Source organism: Daphnia magna, linkage group LG2, assembly GCF_020631705.1.
Source record: "Daphnia magna isolate NIES linkage group LG2, ASM2063170v1.1, whole genome shotgun sequence".
Taxonomy (NCBI): Eukaryota; Metazoa; Arthropoda; class Branchiopoda; order Diplostraca; family Daphniidae; genus Daphnia; species Daphnia magna.
This window is the reverse complement of record NC_059183.1, coordinates 8612805-8636563: the sequence shown is the minus strand read 5'-3', so window position 1 is coordinate 8636563 and position 23759 is coordinate 8612805. Positions and strand designations below refer to the sequence as shown.

The 23759-nt window shown below is 39.4% G+C and overlaps 5 protein-coding genes and 1 long non-coding RNA gene across 16 annotated transcripts; 4 read left to right on the top strand and 2 right to left on the bottom strand.

Annotated features, from left to right (window-relative positions):
- Positions 1-6: 6 nt before the first annotated feature.
- Positions 7-3021, bottom strand: LOC116917959 (conserved oligomeric Golgi complex subunit 7). The gene is made up of 7 exons (XM_032923579.2): positions 2891-3021; positions 2418-2822; positions 2151-2357; positions 1412-2068; positions 1019-1316; positions 471-953; positions 7-389 (listed from the first exon to the last, which is right to left on the bottom strand). Exons 1-7 carry the CDS (start codon positions 2891-2893, stop codon positions 193-195), a joined length of 2250 nt encoding a protein of 749 aa, XP_032779470.1. The 5' UTR covers positions 2894-3021; the 3' UTR covers positions 7-192.
- Positions 3022-3187: 166 nt separating this feature from the next.
- Positions 3188-8407, top strand: LOC116917952 (DNA topoisomerase 2-binding protein 1). The gene is made up of 5 exons (XM_045169994.1): positions 3188-4484; positions 4552-5650; positions 5708-5878; positions 5987-7431; positions 7495-8407. The coding sequence occupies exons 1-5, from the start codon at positions 3298-3300 to the stop codon at positions 7703-7705; spliced, it is 4113 nt and encodes a 1370-aa protein (XP_045025929.1). The 5' UTR covers positions 3188-3297; the 3' UTR covers positions 7706-8407.
- A 546-nt stretch (positions 8408-8953) lies between these two features.
- On the top strand, positions 8954-13211 carry LOC116917953 (ubiquitin carboxyl-terminal hydrolase 10). The gene is made up of 8 exons (XM_032923575.2): positions 8954-9142; positions 9452-9587; positions 9648-10800; positions 11287-11599; positions 11788-11952; positions 12194-12431; positions 12489-12554; positions 12655-13211. The coding sequence occupies exons 1-8, from the start codon at positions 9125-9127 to the stop codon at positions 12834-12836; spliced, it is 2271 nt and encodes a 756-aa protein (XP_032779466.2). The 5' UTR covers positions 8954-9124; the 3' UTR covers positions 12837-13211.
- Positions 13212-13574: 363 nt separating this feature from the next.
- LOC116917954 (Golgi resident protein GCP60) lies at positions 13575-15438 on the top strand. The gene is made up of 5 exons (XM_032923576.2): positions 13575-13875; positions 13954-14658; positions 14721-14845; positions 14904-15072; positions 15130-15438. Exons 1-5 carry the CDS (start codon positions 13779-13781, stop codon positions 15363-15365), a joined length of 1332 nt encoding a protein of 443 aa, XP_032779467.2. The 5' UTR covers positions 13575-13778; the 3' UTR covers positions 15366-15438.
- Positions 15439-16053: 615 nt separating this feature from the next.
- Positions 16054-18350, bottom strand: LOC116917955 (retinol dehydrogenase 12). Of its 2 annotated transcripts, XR_004391334.2 has the most exons (10): positions 18194-18350; positions 17300-17488; positions 17142-17239; positions 17018-17078; positions 16898-16955; positions 16777-16838; positions 16661-16704; positions 16371-16534; positions 16139-16308; positions 16054-16080 (listed from the first exon to the last, which is right to left on the bottom strand). XR_004391334.2 is itself a non-coding variant. In XM_032923577.2 (9 exons), exons 1-9 carry the CDS (start codon positions 18345-18347, stop codon positions 16200-16202), a joined length of 939 nt encoding a protein of 312 aa, XP_032779468.2. In that variant the 5' UTR covers positions 18348-18350; the 3' UTR covers positions 16062-16199. The 2 variants fall into 2 exon arrangements, 1 of the variants encoding a protein (XP_032779468.2); XM_032923577.2 differs by having other exon boundaries at positions 16062-16308.
- Positions 18351-20577: 2227 nt separating this feature from the next.
- LOC116917944 lies at positions 20578-22734 on the top strand. 10 transcript variants are annotated; one of them, XR_004391322.2, is made up of 8 exons: positions 20581-20919; positions 21002-21217; positions 21296-21360; positions 21421-21548; positions 21614-21783; positions 21853-21947; positions 22005-22362; positions 22456-22734. It is a non-coding gene; the product is annotated as an uncharacterized LOC116917944 (long non-coding RNA). The 10 variants fall into 10 exon arrangements; XR_004391321.2 differs by having other exon boundaries at positions 21614-21787; XR_006643706.1 differs by having other exon boundaries at positions 20578-20905; positions 20964-21217; positions 21614-21787; positions 21853-22362.
- The last annotated feature ends 1025 nt before the right edge of the window (positions 22735-23759 follow it).

Genomic DNA, 23759 nt, shown 5'->3' with positions numbered 1-23759 from the left:
GACAACTGTGGAAAAAACAAATATTTATTATAAGTTTAATGAATACTTTTTCCTCATATTTCCTATATATTGCAAAACAAAATTAATTTCCTTAACGATAAACATGCCTAAAGCTTAACATGCAAAGACGTCACAAGAATCACGCTTACCGAAAAAATGTAATGATAATAATAGCGAGACCAGCTGACACCTCTAGTCACTCGATGGTAGATTGGTAATTGATCTTACTGCAGCAACGAGTCGGTGGTCTTTCCCACATATTGCGGATTTGAAGCTTGCCACATCAGACAATAAAATTGATGCAGCCGCGGCCCGAAACAGTTCAGCAAGCTCCATTAGAGAAGCAGGCAATACCAGCCCTAAATCTTCGAAAATGTTTCCCAAATAGTCTTTTAAAAAAAAGGAAGAAACAGGAAGTAACGGAATTTTCAGTCTATGGGCATGATAATCATCAACATTACAATATTTACCGATATCAGCGGCCAATTGCTTAGCACCTTTAGGGCCTACACTCTCAATGCGAAGAATGGCATCGCTCAACGCACTGGCACAAGCCGTGGCAACACAACCTAGCAGGAAGTCCGTGGCACTTGACTGATGCTGGCCTGTTTCAGGATGGTCTGGGTCAGGTAGTTGTCCATGAGGAAAGGAATGCTCCGATAGCGCTCGTGTAAGCCCTCTGTTCTCTTGCAAAACAAAGGGCTCGAGATGCTGTGGCAGCATCATTAGATACTGACCAATTTGCGTTATGTATTCCATAGGAGCTAGCCCAAATTCTGGCAAATCTTCGGTCAGACCACTACCGCTGATTATGTCGGCCCATTCCCGGCTGCCCAATTGGTTAATTTGTTGGTGGATAGGACTCATCAACGTGACGTTGATGCTATGTTGAATATTTGAATTAAGCTCCAATGCTACCACTATTGTTGGACTTAAATAACAGAACCTTTTGTCTAAAATAGAAAAAGGTTTTAGTGAGTAATTGTTTTTAAGTATTTCTACACAAAAAATGCCATACTCTGCGTGCACTGTTTTAAGAGGGCTTCGAGTCGCTGGAGCGGTTGGGGTTCAAGATAGAAAGTTTTACAGCAGCTGAGAGGAACCCCTTCTTGATTAAGCTTCTTCCCACAGGTTTTCACAAAATCTGAAAACATAGAATCATTTTCTTCCAGTACCAGCAGAAGTTCGCCTAACGTTTGGAGTAACGAAAGCGCGGTATGTAGAGAATCTTCCCCCGAATGATCCATAAGGTTCTGAAGTTTCTCAAGCAAGCTTTTGTAGTGCTGTAAATGGTGGGCCAAAAACCTATTCCAAGCCTTTTTTTTTTTTTTGTTGAAGAAAATGAAACAATAAGGGAAAATCAATTAGTTACTATTAAGTCTAAGTCATACTCTGATTTATCCGATATCACCTCAATTAACAGCTCCAAACCGTATCCGTGTGTAAGTGTAACACAGTTTTGAAGCGTGGACTCCATAAGACTGTTTATTTTTGAATGGCTTTGTCTTAAACTCTGAATGCTTTCTGTTATCTCCGTACTATCGTTGATAGGTTCCGGGAATTGTTCGAGTAAGTGTTGGAGACATAAAGCTTTGTACTTGTTGGAAATAATAAGTCGAAATGGCTGATAAAGCGAGTCGCTAAACTGGCGGAAGACTTCCTCCTCGATGGGACCAATATCTTTAAAATGAGCTTCTACCCCTTGAAGGAGTCTGTCAGCAGATGACTTGATTTGTTGCAACATGAATAAAGCCTCTGCAGCTGCCGGTTTTTTAATCAACGATTCCAGACTGTTCAGTGGATTAGGATCTAGGGCCGACATGGCTTGCGAGTAAATAGGCAAAATGACGCGACTTATGCCAGTGGGGTATTGGTTGAAGACTCCCCGGTACCATGTGGTCTGCTCTTGCAGATCTGCAAGCAACAGTTCATGAAAGCGACAAATCACTTCAACTACATTCAAATCATCTAGTTCGCACAGTTCTTTCCATTCGTGCAGAATAACACCACGCCGACACTTGGTATAATAATGCAAAAGCTGATCCAGTCTGTCCATATTGCTGAACACCTACAGAAAAATAAAAATGCATTTTCTAAGAGTGTCCTCTATTGGTTTTGTGCAATCATAGCACAATAACACAAATGGATACCTGCACCATGACAGCAGTTTTGACAGCATCTCCTCCAGAGATTGCCGACACCACCAAGGGCGACGCTAACGCTTCGAGACGATTGCGCAGTCCATCAAGTTGCATCATTCTTTCACCATAATCACTTACATGATTAAGAAGATCCAAGCTTTGCATAAGGCTACTAAGGCGTAGTGATAAAGCCATCAAGTCATTAGACTCAAATAACTACATAGAGACAAAAGATCATCAGTTGGGTATTGGGATAATTTTCAAAATCAAACATACCTCTTCAATATCAGCCATAAGTGTAGTCCAGTTATCTGCTTCTTGTAGAGCTTTAGAAGTAGCTTTTAGCTTGCTTTTTACAGCATCAAGTTTTACTATGTACTCAAGTGAGTGGGTAGTTTCATTTTCAACCTTGGAAACTTCATGCTCAACTGTTGCAAGCTTCCTTTGAAAGTGTACTACTTCATTTTGTAGAAGTTCTATGTCCCTAAGAAGTCGAGGAAGATTGGAGAGAACTGCGGTACTCGTATTTTCAAGACTGTTATTAATTTCGAATATAGCAAGTTGCAGTTTCATGACAATTGAGGATGCGAAGCTTTCATGAGACTGAGCTTCCGATTGTCGGAACGTGTTATTTACCCAATCTTTCGCACAAAATTGTTCTTTAGCAAAAGCAGAAAGATCCTAAAAAGAAAAAGTTAAAATCTTGACTTCATATCTGCGCGCTAAACAAGGAAACTTCAGAAATTTACCATTTTTCTAACATTAGCTGTAAAAAATTTGACCAGATTCAAAACAATCCGAATTTTTCGTCGTCGTCTGCGAAGCCTACGTGGCGGTGTGGCAGTTCAATTCCCCGAGAAATTCATTGAAACATTATAAAAATTTGAAATAGATCTTCAGTAAAACAAATTTTCCGATATGTCTTTTTAGTGAATAAATTTGATAATTTTCTTTTAAAACTGAATTTTTCTTTTTATCGCCAAATACTTAGGCTATGGTTAACCTTTTGATCCAGAAGATGGCGTTCATATTCCATTTCCTTTTCAAATGCAAATTTCCAACAGTCTCAGCAGGCAATAGTAGTTTGTGGCGGGCAATATTTTAAGATACTATGAGATTTTGTGTAGCAATCCAAATTTTCTACTGAAAAACTAACATGTCAAATAGTGAAGTTCAAGAACCTAAGATGGATGTCGAAAACAGCCAATTTTGTGTAAATATTTTTTGTGTAATGCCTAGTAATTCGACTGAGGCCACCTGTCCAAAAGACTTATTTCAAGCACACGAATGTTGTAAAGAGAATGGTTTCAACGTGAATTGGATTCAAGAAGAAGCTTGCATGAAGCTTAAACCTTGCAAGGAAGATGTCTTTATTTTGTCTGAATTTGTTGGACCATTGTTTGAGTTTCTCAGACACTTCAGATGTACCATTATCGGCCCACAGTGCCTGCTTGTTTCTGTTAATAAAGGAGAACCTCTTCCAGATGTTCCAACACCAGTTTTCACAGTTGCAATGAAGGGAATCATTGTTACTACAACGGGATGCAGCCCCCAAGAGAAAAAGGATATTCAAGAAAAAGTGCAATTCATGGGTGGACTTTACTCATCAGCGTTTTCTGTAAATGTTACTCATCTCATTGTCAAGAGTGTAGCAGATTTTAGTTTAAAGTTTAAAGTGGCAATAAGCAGAGATGTTCCAGTCATGGTTCCAAATTGGGTTGATGCTGTTTGGAATGCCAGCATAAAAGAAAGTGTCCATGGAACAGATCCCATGTTTGCTAGATATGCTTGCCCCCCCTTCCAGGGATTGGTCATATGTGTGTCTCAAATTCCAATCAAGGATCGGGAAGCCCTTAAGAAGATTATCGAAGCAAATGGCGGGCGATACTCTGGTCAGCTCGAAATGGGTAAGACAAATATTCTCATCACCACATCAGCTGAAGGGGAAAAATACACCTATGCCAGACGCTGGAAGATACGTTGCCTCAAACCAGAGTGGATCCATACTTCATTGAACAAAGGCTACGCCGTCGACCCAGACGCATTCATTGTTGAAAAGAGTGCGTTGCCTCCGAGATGTTCAACTCCAGAAGCAGATCATTCTGTTATGAAGTTTGGTAATTCAAGCATCAACAGTACTATATTGAACGAAAGCAGAGTTCAACAAATCGACGAGACAGTTGGGTCTACGACTTTAATACTGAATCATCAACAATGCGACCTTCGATCTTCAGAAGCTCTTGAATCGCTAGATTTGGCTATTTCGAAAAAAGCAGGGCCTTTTCTGGATGGCTGTAAAGTTTTTCTAAGTGGTTTTGATGGTTCCCCGATGGAAAAACTTCGGTATGCTAAGATTCGAAAATAAAATAAAATAAATTTCTGATATTTAACCCGTTTTTTCTTTTCCCAGGCGTATTCTTAACAACGCCGGCGTGGCTCGCTTTAATAGCATCAGTGAATCGCTATCTCACGTCATTGTCGGTAAAACTGTTGAAGAGGACTGGAAGCAACTTCAACAACTAATGCATAAGCCTCATATCGTAACAGTAGAATGGGTAGTTCAGAGCCTAAGATTGAAAAGGGCTGCCCCAGAAGCCGCTTATCTGCATCCCGATTTCAAAAAAGTAATTGCTCCCAATAAAGAAAACGCGGCGAAGAAACCTATTCGTGAACTGAGTAGTAACTTACAAGAAGATACACATATGGTCCAGCAATACTTGACTACGGATCATACAGAAGAAGAAGCGTCATCATTAATGGATCGGCCTCAAGGCATTTTTTCCGGTCTTACCTTCCAACTTGTAAACCTTGACACGGACTTTGTTTCTACCATGACGGACCTAATCGTAAGCAACGGTGGTCTTGTCGTATTGAAGAATGCCACCTATGTGGTTACAGAACCAGTCAGCCATACCATAGTGCCTTTGGATCAAGTAGCAAAAGGCACGTTGGTCAATACTTTGTGGATCGAAGAATGTGTCGATGAGGGGCGCCTGGTTGATATCGAATTCTATCATCACCACATTAAAGTACGAGACAGACAAATTCTAGCAGGGTACACCGTATCATTCAGTGGCATTCAAGGGCGACTTAGAGAGCTGCTCGATGACTTAATTGGGCAACTTGGCGGAAGGCCACAGGAGACTTTCTCCCGCAAACTGATGGAGCAAAAGAATGTATATCGTTCTACTCATCTTGTCTGTGCAAAAACGGAAGGGAGAAAATACGAAAAGGCTCTTGAATGGGGTGTCCCGGCTGTTAGTGCCGAATGGGTTATTGCCTGCGCTACTTCTAGCAGTCGACCTAACGAGGATGATTTTCCTCCGACAGGTGAAGCACCTAAGTCGCCAGAGCCTGACGTTCCTACACCTCAAACAGCAATTAAACTATCTGTTTGTCCTACGGAGTCCGTAGTTTTAAAAACGACGAAGCAGAAATTGGCAGAAATATCAAGTAATCCCACACGTCATTTACCGACGCATTTTGACATGTCTTCACCGCGAACTCCGGTAAAAAGCCTTTTTGTTCCATAAGATTCCAAATACATAATGAATTTTCCCTCACAGACAGGACCCTCAGTTACTCCTGTTATGCCTCAACCACCGGCTGCGTTTGATTCACCAATGTGTATGCAACCTAGTTCAAGTGGTACCAATACTGTTGGCAGAACACCTCAACCTCGAACGACTCTATTTAACATGCCAACGCCAGATACACCATATGGAAGGCTTTTAAACGTAGCGTCAGTTTCTTTAACTAGAATAATAGCACGCCGGAAATGATTCTATTTTTAAATTTCATTTATTTTATTTATTTTTCCATCATTTTTGTTTGTTTGTTTACAGTCGGACCCGTCACCTGATACCCGGAAAATGTGGAAGCATGCATTGGAAAACCGGGTTCGTCTGACACCTCGTACAAATGAATCATTTACCACAACGCCACAGCAAGAGATTCAACGAGGAGAAATTATTGTTGCTTCTGAAGCTTCGGATTATTTTGAAAATTTACGTAAAAAATTCCGACTTGATAATGGAGAAGATGGACAAACAACATGGGGATCGGCAAGTCCAGCAGCAGTTCCACCCTTAGAACCACCGAAGCAACCTTTCGACGGAATTGTGGTTTTTATACACAAGAAAATCGAAGATCAGCGATCTGAGTTGGTTAGGGCTGTTGAAACGCTGGGCGGCAAAGTTCGTTTTCAGCACTGTGAAGAGGTAACGCATTTTGTTTATCAAGGCAAGTTGGCTGCTTCGAAAGAGGTTAAAAACGCCAAAGAGTGGCACCAGAAATTCGTCTCCCCTCAATGGATACTCGACTGCGAAGATGCCACGTTTCGCCTCGAAGAATCCCAATACCCACCCTCTTTAAATCCGAAAATGGCTTTGTCACTCAATTTTAATTCGCAGCCTCCTCCACCGGCTAGCTGTACGCAGAAACGTCGCCCTATTGCAAACATTGTCGAAACGGGTACACCAAAAATCCCGATCCGTAAACGTTTAACGTCCGATATCGATACTCATGAAAATGATCACCACCTTGAAGTAGACGAGGGACAAAACCTTCCCGTTCCTGAAGTAGACGAAGAAGCATGTAAAGAACTTTTGCAACTCGACCAAGTCCTATCACGTTCAGCTGAGCAGATCCCCGTGGTAAAGCTGGCGAACGTATCGGCGGCTAGAAACGGTCGGGCTCCCGATCGTGTCTTTGTCCCTGCTACTCAACCTTTGGACATGGCCCCGGATTCACAATCAGCCGCAGTAGTGTGGGACCTTCATGAGACTCAGAAGATTACTGGTTCAGAGCCAGCCCCCGTTTACCGAGTCATGTTCTCTGGAATGGCACAAGATGACCGTGACTGCTGTACAGCCATCATTGAAAATTTAGGTGGAACAGTTCTTGAAGCCAATCATTATGATCCAACATGTACCCACCTTGTCGTCGCTAAAGTTGGATCTAATGAAAAACTGTTGACATCCATTGCTGCCGGCAAATGGATCCTTCATCCCGAGTGGTTGAGCGAAAGCGAAAAAGAGCATCGTTTTTTAGAGGAACAGAAGTATGAGTGGGGTAATCCAGAAGCATCGGCGGTGCATCCACAAGTTGAATCTATTTCTGAAGATGAAGCCAAAATCGCAGCAGCCGCTTATTATTGGCGTATTAACCGTACCCGTGGCCATTCCGATGGCCCTTTTCATGGCATTACTGCCGTTCTCCACCTACGTGAAAAAAACGCATCATTCCAGCGTTTGCTTGAAGCTGGTGGCGGAGAGGTGGTTGATCCTATGTAATACGTTTATCATTTATTCAAAAATCATGGACGCAACTAAAGTTTTCTATGTTTTCGTAGCTCGGCTTTGGAGAACAGCAGGACAAATCTGTGTATTTTGGACACTCGGGAGGTAAAAAAAATACAGTTGGCTACATATGCTAGCAAAGGTATCTATTGTGTTCCACTGATCTATTTGAGGAACCTTGTTCTCGCAACGGATAAGAAGTTGAAATGGAGTAAATCTGTTTTGCCCGAATTTCTCCCTTATCTAGAAAATATGCCTTCTTGACTTTCCTTTGATTATTAAAACTCAAGGTGAAATAGTTTTTTTTTTTTTTTTTTTTAAGAAAAATGTTTAATCTTAAAAATTGGTTTGCAAAATACAATTTTCTCTAGTTTCTCCAATACTGTATTTATCTCTAGTACATTGACTTCAAGCTACCATGGGCGCTTGGGCCCCATTGTTGCATCACTCAGTATCCATGTTTTGTCTTCATCTTTTTTCATTGCCATTTGCTTGTGCCTTGGTTTAGTTTTACAAATGATGTATGCTCTTTCATGCCTCACCACTTTGTAACAGTCTTTGCAGCGCTTTTTCAGTTTTCCAACAACTTTGAATCCAGATGTAGGAACCAGAGTAGGAATGGTTGGAGTTAAGAGTTGCCTTGGCATACTTGCACCTTCTTGAATTTTCATTGTAAACACGCTGAATGTCCTTGTCACTGTCACAGGTGAAAACATGAAAAGTTGTTGCATGTTGCTGCACACTGGCACAACAATTTTTCTCAACATATCCATTGTGAAATCAATCAACCTGTAAAAATTCTCCTTTAGCTTGCTAGTCACTTCTTACGATATTTTTATACAACTACAAAAGTTGAGGAAACATCTACAATTTCGAATTTATTTGAGGCATTAACCTACGCGCTGCATCTTAACCCGGAGCCTGTAACTAAAATGATATTGTGAATAAACTGTAGTTCTCAACTTACGTCAGCAACAATTCTTCTGAAGGCTTGACGCGTTTTTTGAAGATTTTTCTCGTATTTTAGACTTGTTCTTGAATTTAATGAAGTTTTTTGGACTAAGTAGCTAGGGACATACGGTGACAAAGCAGACGACAGGAGGAACTGTAGATCTGCAGGACGTAAATTCGCAAAACATTGGTATCTTTCAGCGATACAAAATTATGGTACATAACTTTGCTTTATAGATATAATTTAAAATCTTGACAAAGTGGAGCAAATATTTTTACATTTTTTTAAATTTATGGAACCGAACGGACGAACACAAACTGAATGCAAATGCCAAATATGGAAGATCTTTCCCCTTCTAATTAATTTATAAAATTTCCTGTTGTTGTATTTAAAGACAAGTTTACTATTTTTCATGCATTTCCAGTTTCCCATCAAATGAAAACCAATTGCATTTATATTTTTAAACATTTAGAAATTTAGAGTATTTCTAATTCTAAAACACAGAGGCAGAAGACGTGGCAACCTTACCCACAAGGCAACTCCGCCCTCTCTCCTAAATTACCTTCTTCTCTTCGTGTGCCGGTCGAGTACTGTGGTCTCCATTTTCATTTACCTCAAACGAGAGAACGTGGGGATTTAGCTCAATTGGTACGTTGAAGGACGCTTTGGCGAGGCGTGGAAACGGTGATACCATGGACAATCATCTGTGAAATGCCTGTAAAGTCTCCATCATGGAAGATACACTTCAGGTATGTTTTCTCCGTACTACTATGAGTATTAATGGTCCCTTGTTTCTTGAAATATCCCGAGAAATATCATGATAATTAGTTTAACATTTTGATCGTGTCTCCCGTGTCATTCATTGTTCTGGAATAGCCATATTCCAACTAGATATAGCATATAGTCTGCTGTTTGTATTGTTATATTGTTATCTATTATGTTGACAAGAATTCTGCAGCATTAATCTTGAGACTCGAACGCCACGTGGCGTCCATTTTGCCAGAGTTTAATTTCATGTCATAGAACTGCCTTTAACTTAAAAATACTGTATTTGACAGGAACTAGAATTCCTTGACTTCAGTGACCTACCAGAAAATGAGGTTCAAAATTTGAAAAGCTTTATTATTGGGCCGATTCAACAAGATGAGCAGAAAGATGATCTTTCATCAGCCTCTGAACAGCACCCATTTGAAGGTACGATAACACATTCATAAACTTATTTTGCTATTTCTACAGTTACTTGCTCTTGTCTAGGATGTGTGGGGTCTGGGAATATGGTTTCTTACAACCCTGGTATGGAGTCGGCTGAACATGTTCCAGTAGTTTTTTCAGCGCCAAACCCAGTCCACTCTATGTACCAGCAGAATGTTTGCATCACCTCCATACCCCCTTATCAACCAATAATGAGTTATCCCATGCAAATGTTGCCAGGTCATCTTGTTGGTTCTACCCCAAACTACTATGTTGGTAACATTCACAATCCTCCTGTTCCTCATCCAGCGTCCTTTAGTCCGCCCCATCGGCTTTTGAATCCTCAGCTTCTGACGTACCCGAAAAGGAAAAATGTTCGCGTGAAATATTCACCACGGAAAGATGTTACAAATGGACATGTTGGTGATGTCTATTCTAATATGGTCTACCAACCGCCCGTATCATACATGGGACCGTGTTTCACGGGCGATGTTGTACAGGCTGTTACCGGGGTGCCGATTGTCATGCATCAGTCCGTGCCGTCATACGTACCACCTCACGGCGTCCAAGTCACAGCAGCTAATTCTCCTCAGCCATATGCAGTGGTAAACTTTCCTCCATCGGAAACTACCCTTTCGTTGGATTTCTTCGTTCCGGCTGTTAACGAAGCAAAAGAAGAGGTTCTTGGCGTTAATCCTACCCCAGTTCTTTCACCACCAGCGCCTGTTCCCCAGGTGGAGGCAGTCGAAGAAGTGAAAGTTTTAACGCCACCAGAGATACCTGCATCTCCAGTTGAAGCGATTTCTCTTGCAGAAGATAAACCGCTAAATGCTGATCCTTCCGAAGCTAAATCGTGGGCTAGCTTGTTCAAGAAGGATGCCCCAGTTCCTGTGAGCTCCGGGGAAAAGCCAACTGCACGAGTTGGGCCGTTCACGCCGTCTGGCGTAGTGACGCCGGAAGTGGCTAACGTTGTTTCTCGGCCAACGGTTGATGTAAGAACTCGTCGCACTGCAGAGCATCTAGCCAGCTACGAATTGGTAATGGCACCCGTGGCACTGCTCCCGAGAGGTCTCATCAATAAGAGCAATTGGTGTTACATAAATGCAACCTTGCAAGCCCTTATTGCCTGTGCGCCTTTCGTTCATTTGGTGAAGTCGTTAGAGCGCTTCAGCGGAGGTAAACACGAAGAGTCCACTACACCAATAATGGATAGCGTGTAAGTTATTCTACTTTAAAGTGATTTATTTCCCTGTGATGAATCAGAGTTGTGTATCTGGCTTACGACAATCCCGCAAATGTGGATCACATACGGAGTACTGCATTACTCCTTTAAATCCTCGGGAAGGTCTGAGAAAAAGCCATTCTCTTACATGTAGAGTTCATGTTCTAGCCGGACAACCTTCTTGTGAAGGTATAGAGGAATAGAAAGATATCGGTTGGAGGTTACCTGCCCACGATGCCTCTTTGGCTAGGCGTTTTACTTCCAAATACGATTGGAACCGCCTCTGTGGCTTGCTTTTTGAGTATAATTTGCGGGATGTGGTATGCATTGTTTAGCTACTACAAAACTCAATTCAGACTAATCTGTCGAAAGCCGTACATACTACTCTACCATTCTGAGGGTTTTTCTGCGAATGTACAAAAAAAAATCTTTGTTTGATCTAGTTTAGTAAGAAACATTTTCGCCGATTTTTATTTTCAGGATCGACTTCGTTGATCAGTTTGAAGTTATTCCTGTCCGCACTGGCAAAGAACGGGCATCTTCCAAAAAAGAGGAGCCACGGTTTGGGACAAGCTTTGAGCCTTGTTCTGTATATAAAATGCTATCAAAAATCCGGAGTGAAACGTTTAAAGTGGAAGGTCGCCAGGAAGATGCCGAAGAATTTTTGAGCTGTCTCCTTAATGGCTTGCACGATGAGATGATTGATGTTGTGAAAGCCTCCAGTCTTGCTGGAGGTAAACCTCCTGTTCAGGCTGGAGTGAAACAAGACGCATTGGACGGGGAAGATTGGCAGGTAAAGTTGTCTTTTATTTCATCGTGGCTTGAAGTTTATGCATGTGATGAGTTTATGGATTTCTGACACCTCTTCTGAGATCATCTTTGAAGATTTCCTTTACCTGAACCTTGATATTTAGTTCTGTTCATCGTTTCTTTTATTTTTCCACATTAAGTCGTTCTTTTTTGTTTTGTTTTTTAAATTAGATTATTGGCCCAAAAAACCGAGGATGTGTGACGCACACGACCACATACAGCAAGACACCTATATCGAACTTGTTTCTTGGTCAGATGCGCTCGGCACTTTATTACGCAGGAGCACAGTCCACAGCAACTCTCCAACCATTCTTCAGTTTGCAATTAGACATTCAGGTATTGCATCGCGTTGTAAATGTTCAATAATCGTTCATTGAAAAGTCAGCTGCGTGCTTGCATTCTGTCTTGTAGCGTTACTTCGATGACAAATTAATTGTTCGTTTGGGATGGAGATGTTGATGCCGTTCTGGCGTCAACATCGGCTCATCCCGATGGGCGTTTGAAGGCTTGAGAGTTGAACTAGATTTTCTACTAGTTTCATAGAAAGTACTTCTACATTTTGTTTTAATATCTATAGAATGAAAAAGTTAATTCTGTCCGGGACGCTTTAGCTTGTCTGGTAAGCAAAGAGCCATTGACCGGTTATGTCTGTCCAAAGACTGGGCAGGAGGTTGAAGCTTCACGACAAACAACTCTAGAGGAATTACCCCCCATCTTGATCTTACACTTGAAATGTTTTGTGTATGACAAGTCGGGTGGTTGTCAAAAGTTATTGAAACGTGTAGATTTCTCATCTGATTTGGAGTTAAGCAAAGGTAAACTTAATACTTAATAATTTATTACTAAAATTACCCTATTTCTTTTTTGAATAGATTTTTTGTCACCGAACCAGAAAAGTAAACTCAAGGAACGTCAACGACAGTATAAACTTTTTGCAGGTTAGTGGTAGTCTTTGAATCTTAAAGTAATTCGCTATCGTTCATGTCATGGAATTTCATTTTTCAAATTTGGTTTTCGATGCAATTTCATTTTTTGTAGTTGTGTACCACGATGGGAAAGAAGCGACCAAAGGGCATTATGTTACAGAAGTGCATCACAGTGGAACTGGGAGTTGGCTCCGTTTTGACGATAGCATCGTTCGTGTTGTGGAGACTCAGCCTTTCAAATATAATTTACCGAGAATGCCCTACTTGTTACTCTACCGGAAAGTGAACATGTAATTTTTTTCCAATATAATAAGTTCGTGAATTTATTTCAGAGTATAATTGTTAGTATATGCCCAACTTTTCGCTAGAATTAATGTTTGGCGAATTGTTTCAAGCATATTCCTTGTTTGCCGAGTGTCGATTTATTTTTAACTGTCGAAAGTGCCCTTAGTGGTCTTAAAGTTTAATGCTTTGATTTGACGTTGGTTATTGTGGTATTTTTTGCGCGGAAAGTTGGACTGAGTGTGATATAAAAAGATCGAATGATTGTAGTCAGCAGATTTTTATGTGTTTCAAATGGAATCGGTACGTTTTCGCATTTGCACTGTTTAGAAACCACCATATGTCTGTTTCTTGTACAAAAATATAATAAACATACCTGAAGGTAAATTTTTCTCTTTCTCAAAGGCGTATTTAACGGTGGATCCTTTACGAAAAATATTAACGTCAGGGAACACCTGAAATCAAAATTTATGGACATCATTTCAGTCCTACATTGAAGTAAAGTAGGTATCTAAATCTATCTTGCACCAAGATTGTTTAGCTGAAACGATTACGTACATCAGCATGATATGTTGGTATTGAAATTAGTTACCTACATACTACATGTCACGAATGAGAAGGCAATATAGTTTGTGTAGACGTATGGTTGAAAACTTAGAACGAAAGAACCGTAAAGCGACAAAGCCGTAAGAGTTTGCAGTTCGGCGGCAGTAGCCGCACGCTCGCACCAGTCCCACCACAGACCACACCACCTCCGCTCCGTTGTCCTTGTCCACTCGTCCCCCTCCCCTCCTGGAAGTTTGGATCATTCAAACCGAACTGGCGACGTTGCACAAGGATTGTTATTTTTCGCTGACGTTTCTTCTTTGAGTGCAGACAGTTATAACTTTTTTTATATTGCCAGCAAGGCGTAATCATTAGTAAACTTTCAGAACAAATTTTTTTATTGCCAAAATGGAGAAACCTTGCTCAGTTACTACCTCTGAACTCCTTGAAAAATGGGGCTGTGATTTAGAGACTCTGCATAAGCTTGGTCTCAAATTCCTTAAGGGTAAAAAAAAAATTCAAATGTGTTTACATATATGTCCATCTTCTGTTTTCATGATTATGTTTATTTTCTCCCCATCAGATAAAGAGGGGAAAGCTTTCCACCTTGGCTATGACCAAAAATGCAAGCTTCTAGCATTTGCCCAACAAGTCTCACATGGTCCATTCAACCCAGACCTTCATGGAAATGTTGGTGTACTTGATGTTATAGGGAAAGACAGGAAAATTGCATGGCAGAAACTTGGGGACATGAGTCGAGAGACAGCCATGCTAAGTTTTGTTGAAACTTTAAACTCAGCATGCCCTTTGTTTCATGCATGTGTTGAAGCTCATAAAAAAGAAATTGAAATGAAAGCAGAAAAAGTGAAATCAGACTTAGAATTTCAAATGAGAGAACAGGAAAGGCTGAAAATTGAGGCTGAAGAAGAAGCAAAAAAAGAAGCCCAAATGAAAGAGCAAGAAGAAAAACGAAAACAGATCAAAGAAGCTCTTAACCTACAAACCTATGACCAGTTTAAAACTTATGCTGAACAACAGTATCCAGAAAATCCAGATCAGCAAGCTATTTTGATCAGACAGTTACAAGAACAACATTATATCCAGTATATGCAGCAGATATATCAGCAGCAAATCCTATCACAGAACTTCACCAAGGCTGAAGACAGTGAGTTTTCCCAGGAATTGCCGTTGGATGTTGAAGCTGCTGCTTTAAATGCTTTAGCCAGTATTCAAAACATCCCTTTGGAACCAGACAATTTTTCTGAGGCTAGTGCTAATGATGAAGAAGGTAACAGAGGGTTATATTTGATTGCAAAACAAATGCTTTTTTTAACTTATGTTGCTGTGTAGAATTCGTTGCCGACATCGTGGCAGCTTCTATGTGGACGCGCAAGGATATACGGGAATTCAAAGATTCCGTGTACAAAGAAGGAAAGGATTCTATCATCAAAGTCGGACACGGTGAAACTGTCACGGTAGACGTTACATATTTACATTCGCATGTATATAAATGAACTAATGCAAAGCAAGTAGGTGCGAGTTCCAACACATGAGGACGGCGCTTGTTTGTTTTGGGAGTTCGCAACTGACAATTACGATATCGGCTTTGGACTGTTCTTCGAATGGACAAAATCTCCTACAGAGCAGGTTTCTGTTCATATCTCAGACAGTGAAGATGAAGATGACGAAGACGACGAAAATGGTAAAATATTTATTTGAGGACAAAGACAGTCTTACTCATTCATTAAAAAATGTTTAGTGTTAGAAGACGATGTCGAGCAAGGAGGAAATAACTCAAGCCATTCAGCTCTTATTGAATCAAATAGGCCTCCGATCTCAATCGTCATTCCTGTTTATCGGCGTGATTGTCAAGAAGAAGTATACGCTGGCAGCCACACATATCCTGGTCAAGGAGTTTATCTTTTGAAATTTGATAACTCGTACAGTCTCTGGCGATCGAAAACTTTATATTATAGGGTATACTATACTCGTTGAACGATTTCGATATTTTGACACCATAAGTTTTCCCATGCCATCTTTGTCTGTTTATATACAACTTCAATAGCTACATTGTTCACAATGAACCGATATTGACGTGAAAAATGCGCGACTCCTACGATCGCCATCGTATTTAATGCTGATTTTGGTCTGATTCGGAATTCAGATCACTAGATGTTTTATGCAGTATTACATTAAATCCACTCTTGCTTACCTCCCATAATAGCTTTTTTTCTTCAAATTACCTTAGGAAGTTGATTTAAGTTTTAGTTCACCTCAAAATTTTTCAGATTTCTTTCCCCATATGTCAAACGATCGGCCTACATTGTACAGACTACCCAATATTCGTCCTTGTGGTAATATTTTAAACTAACTAATCTAATTTTGGTTTCACTTCAGCTAAAACACATATTTTAGTCTTCAAAATTCACCTTATTTACATTCTTTGTGAAAAAAGAGATGAGTGTTCTCAGATTAATTAAAGTAAATCGAAAACCAAAATTTTTTAAATTTGAAATCAAATTTTGCATTTTTTTTTTCTTAATTTCTTTGTTGCCTGATTGTTTTATACATGAATCTAAAGCTCGATTTCTGCTCCTAATCTAAGCATAACCTACCCGTCGGCATCCCATTTGACACCCTCTTAACGTAGGTATAGGACTTCAACCAAAATTCGGAGAATGAATAGCAGGCTTACGAGAGTTCAATTTACCTATTTAAACGTCATACAGTGTGATGAGGAAAATTAATCTGAGTTGAAAATTACTAACTGCTCGCTGATTTCCTGCAGACGACGTGCAGGCTCTTTGTTTTTTGGTGTGGCGAGACAAATTATTCCGTGGTGTAACTGAAGTTCACTAACTGCTCACTGATTTCCCACAGACGACGTGCAGACTCTTTGTTTTCGGCTTGCCTTGATGGTCTCACTTCAGCACAATCACTGTGTCCATGGAAAAAAGGGGTAAGTCATTTATGATGAAAACATTGTTTATCTTATTTCACCTGTAATAAAGGCCGGTCTTATTGGAAAGCGATGGTTCTGTAGCGCAGTAAATACTCGTTTGGGCGCCCATTTCAGCCGTTTTAAAAAAGTATCGTCCAAACCAATGAAACAGGTCATCTATCAAACGATTGGTAGTCACCCGCAGATGTCGCCCTAACTCTGTCTAAGAAAAGAATTTTCATTTCACCAAGGCTGAATCTCTAGCTTGACCAGCTCGAGACTTGGGACTGATGTATTTAAGTAATGCATTAAAATGTTGGTCTGACTAGTGTTTTGAGATTTGCCCTACCTGAACAACTCCAGGATGAAGCGAATAGCAAGTAACTCCGGTACCTTACAAATTAAAATTTAATTTTGGTTCGATTTAGAAGAACGACTACGGTTTCGTTGAAGTCTTATACACACCTCTAAGACGATCAGCCAATTCTTTGGTGAAAAGGATGTTGGCTAATTTACTTCGACAATATCTATGTTAAACAAATGTCAGGAATAGGTCAGATGGATTTTTTTTGTCAAAAATAGTTACGCGCGCGTAGGTTCGTAATTTTTCTCCATCATGATGTCATCGAAGTCCATTCGTCCTCCTTAAAATAAATTTCCACTTTGAAAACATGTACATTTAGCTATGTCAGACATGTAAGTTTACTTGTATGAGCAATTGAAGACACATTGATAATTCGAGATGGAGCAGCCTCTTTAACGTTGTCCTAAATGTCGATAACGGATATCCGTTATACGCAATTTACTTATTGGTCATTTTAATCAATTACGAGTAGCATGAGAGTCCATAAGAAATGGCCCAAATGATTTACGCCCAGTTGCATTTCGAAATCGTCCTCCGTCTTCCATTGAGGACACACCATTATTCCTGAAATTATTGCAACATTTTATTGTGTGACAACCGTTTCTTTTAACTGGAAGTTTTTACCCGCATTGTTGATAAGAAGATGGATTTTGGGTTGCTGTATTTTCAAGCTTTGAGCTGCCATCCGAATGGAATTCAGGGATGCCAAGTCTAGCTTCACTGTTGTTACGGCATTTTTTGTTTCCGATGAGATCTCTCTGGCGGCATCTTCGGCCTTCTCAATATCCCTGCAAGCTATGACGACTTGAGCACCTGTAAAATTTTAAGTATTGAAGAAGAAAAGAAAAGCATCCTTCCCAATATTGGCGATAACATAGGAATGAAAATTTTACAGTCCTTTATAAATAAGAACTGGATATTTTCAGTCCTTGATAAAATGAACTGAAAAATTTGCAATCCTATCTCCTCAGTTTTACTATACCAGTTAGTTCGGCGCCCAAAAACCGGTTTTTTCTCACTAAACAAATTCAATTTCAAATTTAAAAGCAAAAATAGGAAAACCAAGAAAACTCTTGCAATGTTCCCATGCCCCACTAAATTTTGTTTCATATTGATTTCACCTTATTGGCTGAAATTAAGTTTTACAATAACTCCCATTTTATAAACCAAAAAAAAAAAACAATATTACAAAAATCGGGTCCCCTGAATAACTCTCACTACGAAAGACGGACAATATCGAGTGAAACGAAGACAAAATAAAATACGCTGAGAGAACTAACTGCTATTTCGCTGTCGGCTGTTTTACGAATGCTTGAACTGGACTTAAATCAAATTTCACATCGTAAAAGAAAAGCTTTATTGAGGCTGACACGTGTAGGCTTAACCTTGGAAGACTAAGGACATCATACGAGAAAGAGGAGGGGCTTATTACAAACAATCCTACACGAACTGTACATTCGTGATTTTACAACTTTTGGACAAGTTATATACTTAAATAACAAATGTTTGCCTCTTTACCTCTTCGACTGAGTTCGCGGGCAGTTTCTTTACCGATTCCAGTATTAGCCCCCGTGATAACTGCTACTTGACCGTCCAATCGGACAAGATTGGTGCAGCGTGGACCCTGAAACCACCGCGGCATCACGACGAATGGACGAACACGACTGAACATACTTTGACCATCAGCAAGGCTTCTTATTCGTTGGCGAAGTACAACTGCGTTTTACTAGTCATTCGATACGCATTGCCGAGGCTTCTCCGTTTGTTAATTGTACGATAGTGCTCGTTCAAACCTACCCTACCATTTCCGGTTTAGCCTTTAACAAAGATGAAGCTTTTGTCCCGGCTTTTGTTTCGTTGTTGTAGCTAACGCGGCCGTATCAAGGAAATAATTCTTCCGAAATTGTCAAAACTGATTTTGTCGTTAAACATCATAATTAAGGTTGTTTCCAATGCTTTAAAATCAAACAATTGCTCAAACTGTATTTTCGCTTGAAGCATCAACGATTCAGGATTAACGCATGGTCAATTGATGGAAACCAATCCATCAGTTAGGAAATTTCAAACTTTCAATGCATCAAGGTTAACATTTTAACGCTCCGTCTCATGAGATGTTGTTCTTACGCTAACGTACCCAAAGACCTTTTGGGATGTTATCTAATCAATGGACTCCGTGACCCACAGCGGCTAAGGAAACTTTGTATTCGACGATTTATTTTTAATGGCAAACATGTTGGCTATGGTAATGTAAAATCTTTGAGAAAACATAGCGTTGTAATAACTCTGCATACACGCCTTACGCAAATATAAGGAAAAACCATTGTTTCAGGTGATATTCAGTATTCAGGAAAAAAAAAAGAGGCCTAGCGTTGTCCGAAAATTTTGTCACAAAGTGTCGTCCACATATGTCGTCATAGTCCAAGAAGAAAGGGGTAGGAGGGTGGTGAAATGTTGTCGAACCTTTGTGACGAAGTGTGATAAGGTGGGAGTGAGGAGGGGGGGGGTCGAATAATGTGGACGTCACAATAACGGTACTACCGCCATCTGCAGGGATTTTACAAATTGCCAGTTTACTTCTTCAGCCTTTAATGGACGTCCACAAGTTGCTATTGTGAAATTTTAATACCTAGTTTAAAAGGGAAATAGTTAGAGATGATAGTTAGAAATGAAAATGAGTGAAGCATTAAATCAGTAGGGAAATGCAAAAATAATGCCTTAAGTTCCGAAAAGCGACGATGCGCCACGAAACGGAATAGGACGCGCATGTCCTATGGGGGGTTAGGCAAGGCCTACTTAATGGTTAAGGCCTGTAAACTTAAATACCTCCCATGACGGTGATGCGTTACCTGGCAACAACCGATCAGAGAAAAAAAAAAGTTACGACACGCCATCTGGCGCTTGCTACTGCTACTGCTTCGAAAACCTAAATACAAGATTAAGCAATAACAGGGTTTCCATGTATTTTTTATTCAGAATATCTTAGAATCCTTAACTATTAGTTAAAGAGAAAGATTTGTGTACACTAAGTAATATTCTCATCATTACATCTCACCATTGCTAAAATTTTCAACGGTATTGATGATGGTTAAAGAACTCGATCTACACATCTATCGATGTGAGGATGAAGGTTCAAGTCTATTTTATGTCATTTTATCAATGTGAGTAGAAGTTTAGAAATTTTGAATTTTATTTCTAAGTGAAAAATTTTATCCTTTTATAGTTTTGCCTAAATGAAGAATTTTACAACTACAAGTAGAAAATTGTTTATCAACGTAATAATAAAACTTATATTTTTAAACTTACTACTTATTTTTCTTTTTAACAACTCAATTGCCATATTACTAGTGGCTCTCACTCCGTTCGGGAAGTTCCCGATAGGGTTGGGCTGTAGTTGCTCTTGAATCGCGGCAACCGTATATGCTCTGATTACACTCAACGGTTCCCGCTGTTCGCGAAGTTTTCGATAGCGTTGGAGAAAAAAGAATCACAGTAAGTAAACAAACAAAACTGACCGCTAATATAAAGTATTGTTACCACACCAACTTTATATTTTCTTGTTTACGTTAAGTTTTAAAAAAGTATAAGGCCAATTGAAAAATAAACTTGATTTCCGTGATTAGCATTCAATTCTGAATTGAAATCATGTATTTTAAGCGAAAGTTGAAATTTGGCCAAAAATGGAAAAGTGGGAAGGGTATAGCCTTCCCACTTTTGTCAAAATCTGCGAAAAACGACATCTCATGGAATTCAACAAAAATCACACGGCATAATCCAAATTGAATGTTGATTACTTGATTTAGATTAAGTTGTTGTTTATCTCGTTAAACCATTTGTTAAAAAAAAACAAAGTGCTGCCCTTTTTAAAACTTAGTTTTATTGAGGGGTTTTATTTATTTAATTTTATTTAGGTTAAGTTAAATTCCAAGCCAATTTTTAATACAATAAGTCGGTCTTAAAATGTCGGGCTTAATTAATCAAGTAAAACTAGATATCTTATCAATAGATGGCTACACTGCTTAGTGCATCGTCTGCAGTAGAAATTCATGGTTCATCAGATGTTAGTTGTTAGCATGGTTGTTAGGATTCGAGACGTGTTCAGCGGGGGGATAATAAATTCAGTGAGTTCCGTTTTAAACCTTCTTTTGGCTACTGGTTAAAACACAAAAATTTGCCATTTTTTCGTACCAACCTGAGGGACAATTTTTTCGCACAACACACGATTGTTTGAAGGTTGATTTTGAACGGTACAGTACAGTATATTTGCTAATTTGCATGTTATTTCTTTCAGTTTTTATTTGCTGTCAGACAATGTTTTCATATCTTTAGGTTTGTATTTGGCTTCCACATGCAAATCTATTACAAATATTTACAATAGCTAAACGGTTATTGAACATAATACTAAATGGTATTAAAAGACTCTTCCCTTAAGGAAAGTTGTAGCTGTGGACTTACTTTAGAGGACTCTTGTATCGTAAATATTTTCTTGCTTCTTGGAACAAAGAACATAGGAAGTCTTGATGCCAACTAAGAGTAATTGGAAAGGTTGTAAAAAGATGTTTAAGGTATTTGACAAATCTGCAATCATGTTAATCAGTAACTTTTTTGGTATTCTTAAATTAGCGGGATAAACCTAAATTTGGAGCACAATAAATTTGTTTCTTGTTACGAGTTCTCTGAAACAAATGGTAAATTGGTAAAATGAAACAACACATGACCTTTTACTTAAGATAAATTTTCCCCATAAGTGGAGATTTATTCCACAATCTTCAGCTTTCCAGGCAGACACCCATCTGCAGAGCCATGTGTGATAGATGATATTCACAGCGGGCATGACTGTGTTGTGAATTGGTATCACTTTTACAAAGCCAAACAGGTATAACAAAAATAGCATTTTTTTTAATATATAGAATTACGTTGCTTTTTTGCTTCATTGGACAGCAGGTTTAGATCACGTGTCTAACTGTGAAAGAGATCATGTGTATGTCAACGAAAATAGCTCTCTCTGTTTGCGACATCAGTCCTCCCCAGTGTGTCATTCTGATGCAGAGCTCTTGAAATGAAGTTGAAAGTTTTGAAGCATCTCAGGCCAAAGCTGAAGTTCTAGCTCTGTCGGTATTTTCTGCCTGTAAACCCATGATTACAACTAATTGAAATGCAATTTATTGTCTTGTTTGCAGAGGTATTAGAAAAGTGGTCGCTTTTCGGTTAGAGTTTCTTCGCCTTCCGGTGCATCAATCGGAATGATGTTCACTTCCTCGACGTCATTGCTCACGTAATTTAATAACTTTGTGCTTCGAAAAAATTTGTACTTATCTTCAATTTTTAAAAGAAAACTTTGATGCATTATTCTTATCTCGAGGTTATATCGACCTCCAAAGGCAAATCGGAAGAGGGTATTCTTTTCCGTGACATAAAGAATGGAAATTTTATGGATTAGCAAGTCATCCACATCCAAACAGATCAAACTCACGAGGTATTCCGCCTCGTCCGGCAACTTACCATCCAGCAACGCATCCATCAACAGAATGTATTAAAGAGGAATGTAATGACCAAATGCCGACTTGATGATTTCCATGCAAGATGAATGTTAAAATCCAAGGAGATCTGGTGAGGAGGATGCAACGGACTATGTCATATTAAACCATACGCTGAATACAAAGAATACTATCAGTTCTCCAGAACAAGAGGTAAGGAAGGATTGCACGAATTTTATTGAATACATATTTATAAGCAATCGTTTATATATTGATTAATGTTTCATTTCTTTTTGGCCAACATAGGTTAATAATCATACTGAATCAAAAGAGGTACATACTTGAACGAGATTTTAAAACGATAACAGCTGGAAGGGCATGTGGAAATTTTAAAGGACGCTGCCTGCACGTTACCTTTGGTCGCTGATTCATCTCGAAGATAAAATATCAAAGTTTTTATAAATTTCAGTGCATATCTGGGCTCCCTTCTTTTCTGTGGCCCCGTTTCCCCTTGACTTGTGATAAGCCCGTAGGGGGTCATGCCCCTACTGTGATCAGCAGTAAAGGTTGTGAGTGCGCTGTCCGGAAAGGGGACGTGGGGGTCCTCAAGTTCTATGATATCATTGGAGGGCGAAGAGGCTACCCACAAATCCGAATTAACGGTTAATCGCTCACGTAAAAACTTGTCCGAAACCTTCCATCCTTTTCCGGCTTCTCTTAGCCACGCCCCGGGTAATCTCCCCGGGGGTTCGGTTCAATTGAGGTAGGGTTTACCCCCTACCTTGGTTAATTTTAAAGTTTGTGTATCAATACAAAATGCTTAAAACAAATTTTTTCAAAAATATTTCTTTTTCCGACATTTTAGTTTTTCATTTTGTAAATTGCATTTGCCCTGCCATGATCTATCTATACATATTTAATATTTCGTGTCTCAGCGGAATTTCGCTGAACCACGTGGATTTACAGGTTCATAGTTCAATTGCCACTTTGTAAGCATCGCATGCTAGATAGTAAACATTTCGTGGACTTAATTTATTTAAACATGCACTGTTTGAAAGTGCCATATTAACTTTGGAAAACTCTTATTAATTCACATTTTATTTCAACTAGACTCTGTAAGGAATCGAACCTTTACGTTGCAGCATGCCTGGCCGATGCTCAACCACTGAGCCATGAGTCACATTATAATCTCACTGTTTTGCTCTGTCATTTAAGGTGTGTGTTCATTTAGGTGTGAATGTAGTACATAGACTATATACACTTAGAATTATATTGTCAAATGGAAATTTCCTAGGTAAATGGATGAAATATGGTTCACTTTGCAGACTGTTTGTGTGGTATGTTAAGAGCTGCCTTTTTTACTTAACTATAGTAAAATGGCATGTATATCAAACCCATGAAAATGGTTTATATCAATCAAAAGCAAGAACAAACGTGGAATCAAGTTTATCGACTGCGACTAAACTACTAATCTAACTATATTCAATTCAAGGAACCCAGGTTTGCTATTTGTTGTTTCATACTGCTTGTATTAATTTTCTTTTCCCAGACTACAAATACAACCAACTGCAGTCAATCACGGTAGTGTCACAATTGGCTGCCACAAGATA

Coding starts and splice junctions, on each gene's coding strand:
- LOC116917955 (XM_032923577.2), bottom strand. CDS start 18,347: ATGTTCAGTCGTGTTCGTCCATTCGTCGTGATGCCGCGGTGGTTTCAG. Junction 17,240..17,299: donor TCTTCTTATCAACAATGCGG/GTAAAAACTTCC, acceptor CAATAATTTCAG/GAATAATGGTGTGTCCTCAA. Junction 16,705..16,776: donor ATTGGCTGATCGTCTTAGAG/GTGTGTATAAGA, acceptor TTAATTTGTAAG/GTACCGGAGTTACTTGCTAT.
- LOC116917952 (XM_045169994.1), top strand. CDS start 3,298: ATGTCAAATAGTGAAGTTCAAGAACCTAAGATGGATGTCGAAAACAGC. Junction 5,651..5,707: donor TGTCTTCACCGCGAACTCCG/GTAAAAAGCCTT, acceptor TTTCCCTCACAG/ACAGGACCCTCAGTTACTCC. Junction 5,879..5,986: donor CATATGGAAGGCTTTTAAAC/GTAGCGTCAGTT, acceptor GTTTGTTTACAG/TCGGACCCGTCACCTGATAC.
- LOC116917953 (XM_032923575.2), top strand. Junction 11,953..12,193: donor GTTTGCAATTAGACATTCAG/GTATTGCATCGC, acceptor TAATATCTATAG/AATGAAAAAGTTAATTCTGT. Junction 12,555..12,654: donor ACAGTATAAACTTTTTGCAG/GTTAGTGGTAGT, acceptor CATTTTTTGTAG/TTGTGTACCACGATGGGAAA.
- LOC116917959 (XM_032923579.2), bottom strand. Junction 2,069..2,150: donor AAACTGCTGTCATGGTGCAG/GTATCCATTTGT, acceptor ATTTTTCTGTAG/GTGTTCAGCAATATGGACAG. Junction 390..470: donor GCAATTGGCCGCTGATATCG/GTAAATATTGTA, acceptor TTTTTTTAAAAG/ACTATTTGGGAAACATTTTC.
- LOC116917954 (XM_032923576.2), top strand. CDS start 13,779: ATGGAGAAACCTTGCTCAGTTACTACCTCTGAACTCCTTGAAAAATGG. Junction 14,846..14,903: donor GACACGGTGAAACTGTCACG/GTAGACGTTACA, acceptor CAAAGCAAGTAG/GTGCGAGTTCCAACACATGA. Junction 15,073..15,129: donor TGACGAAGACGACGAAAATG/GTAAAATATTTA, acceptor AAAAATGTTTAG/TGTTAGAAGACGATGTCGAG.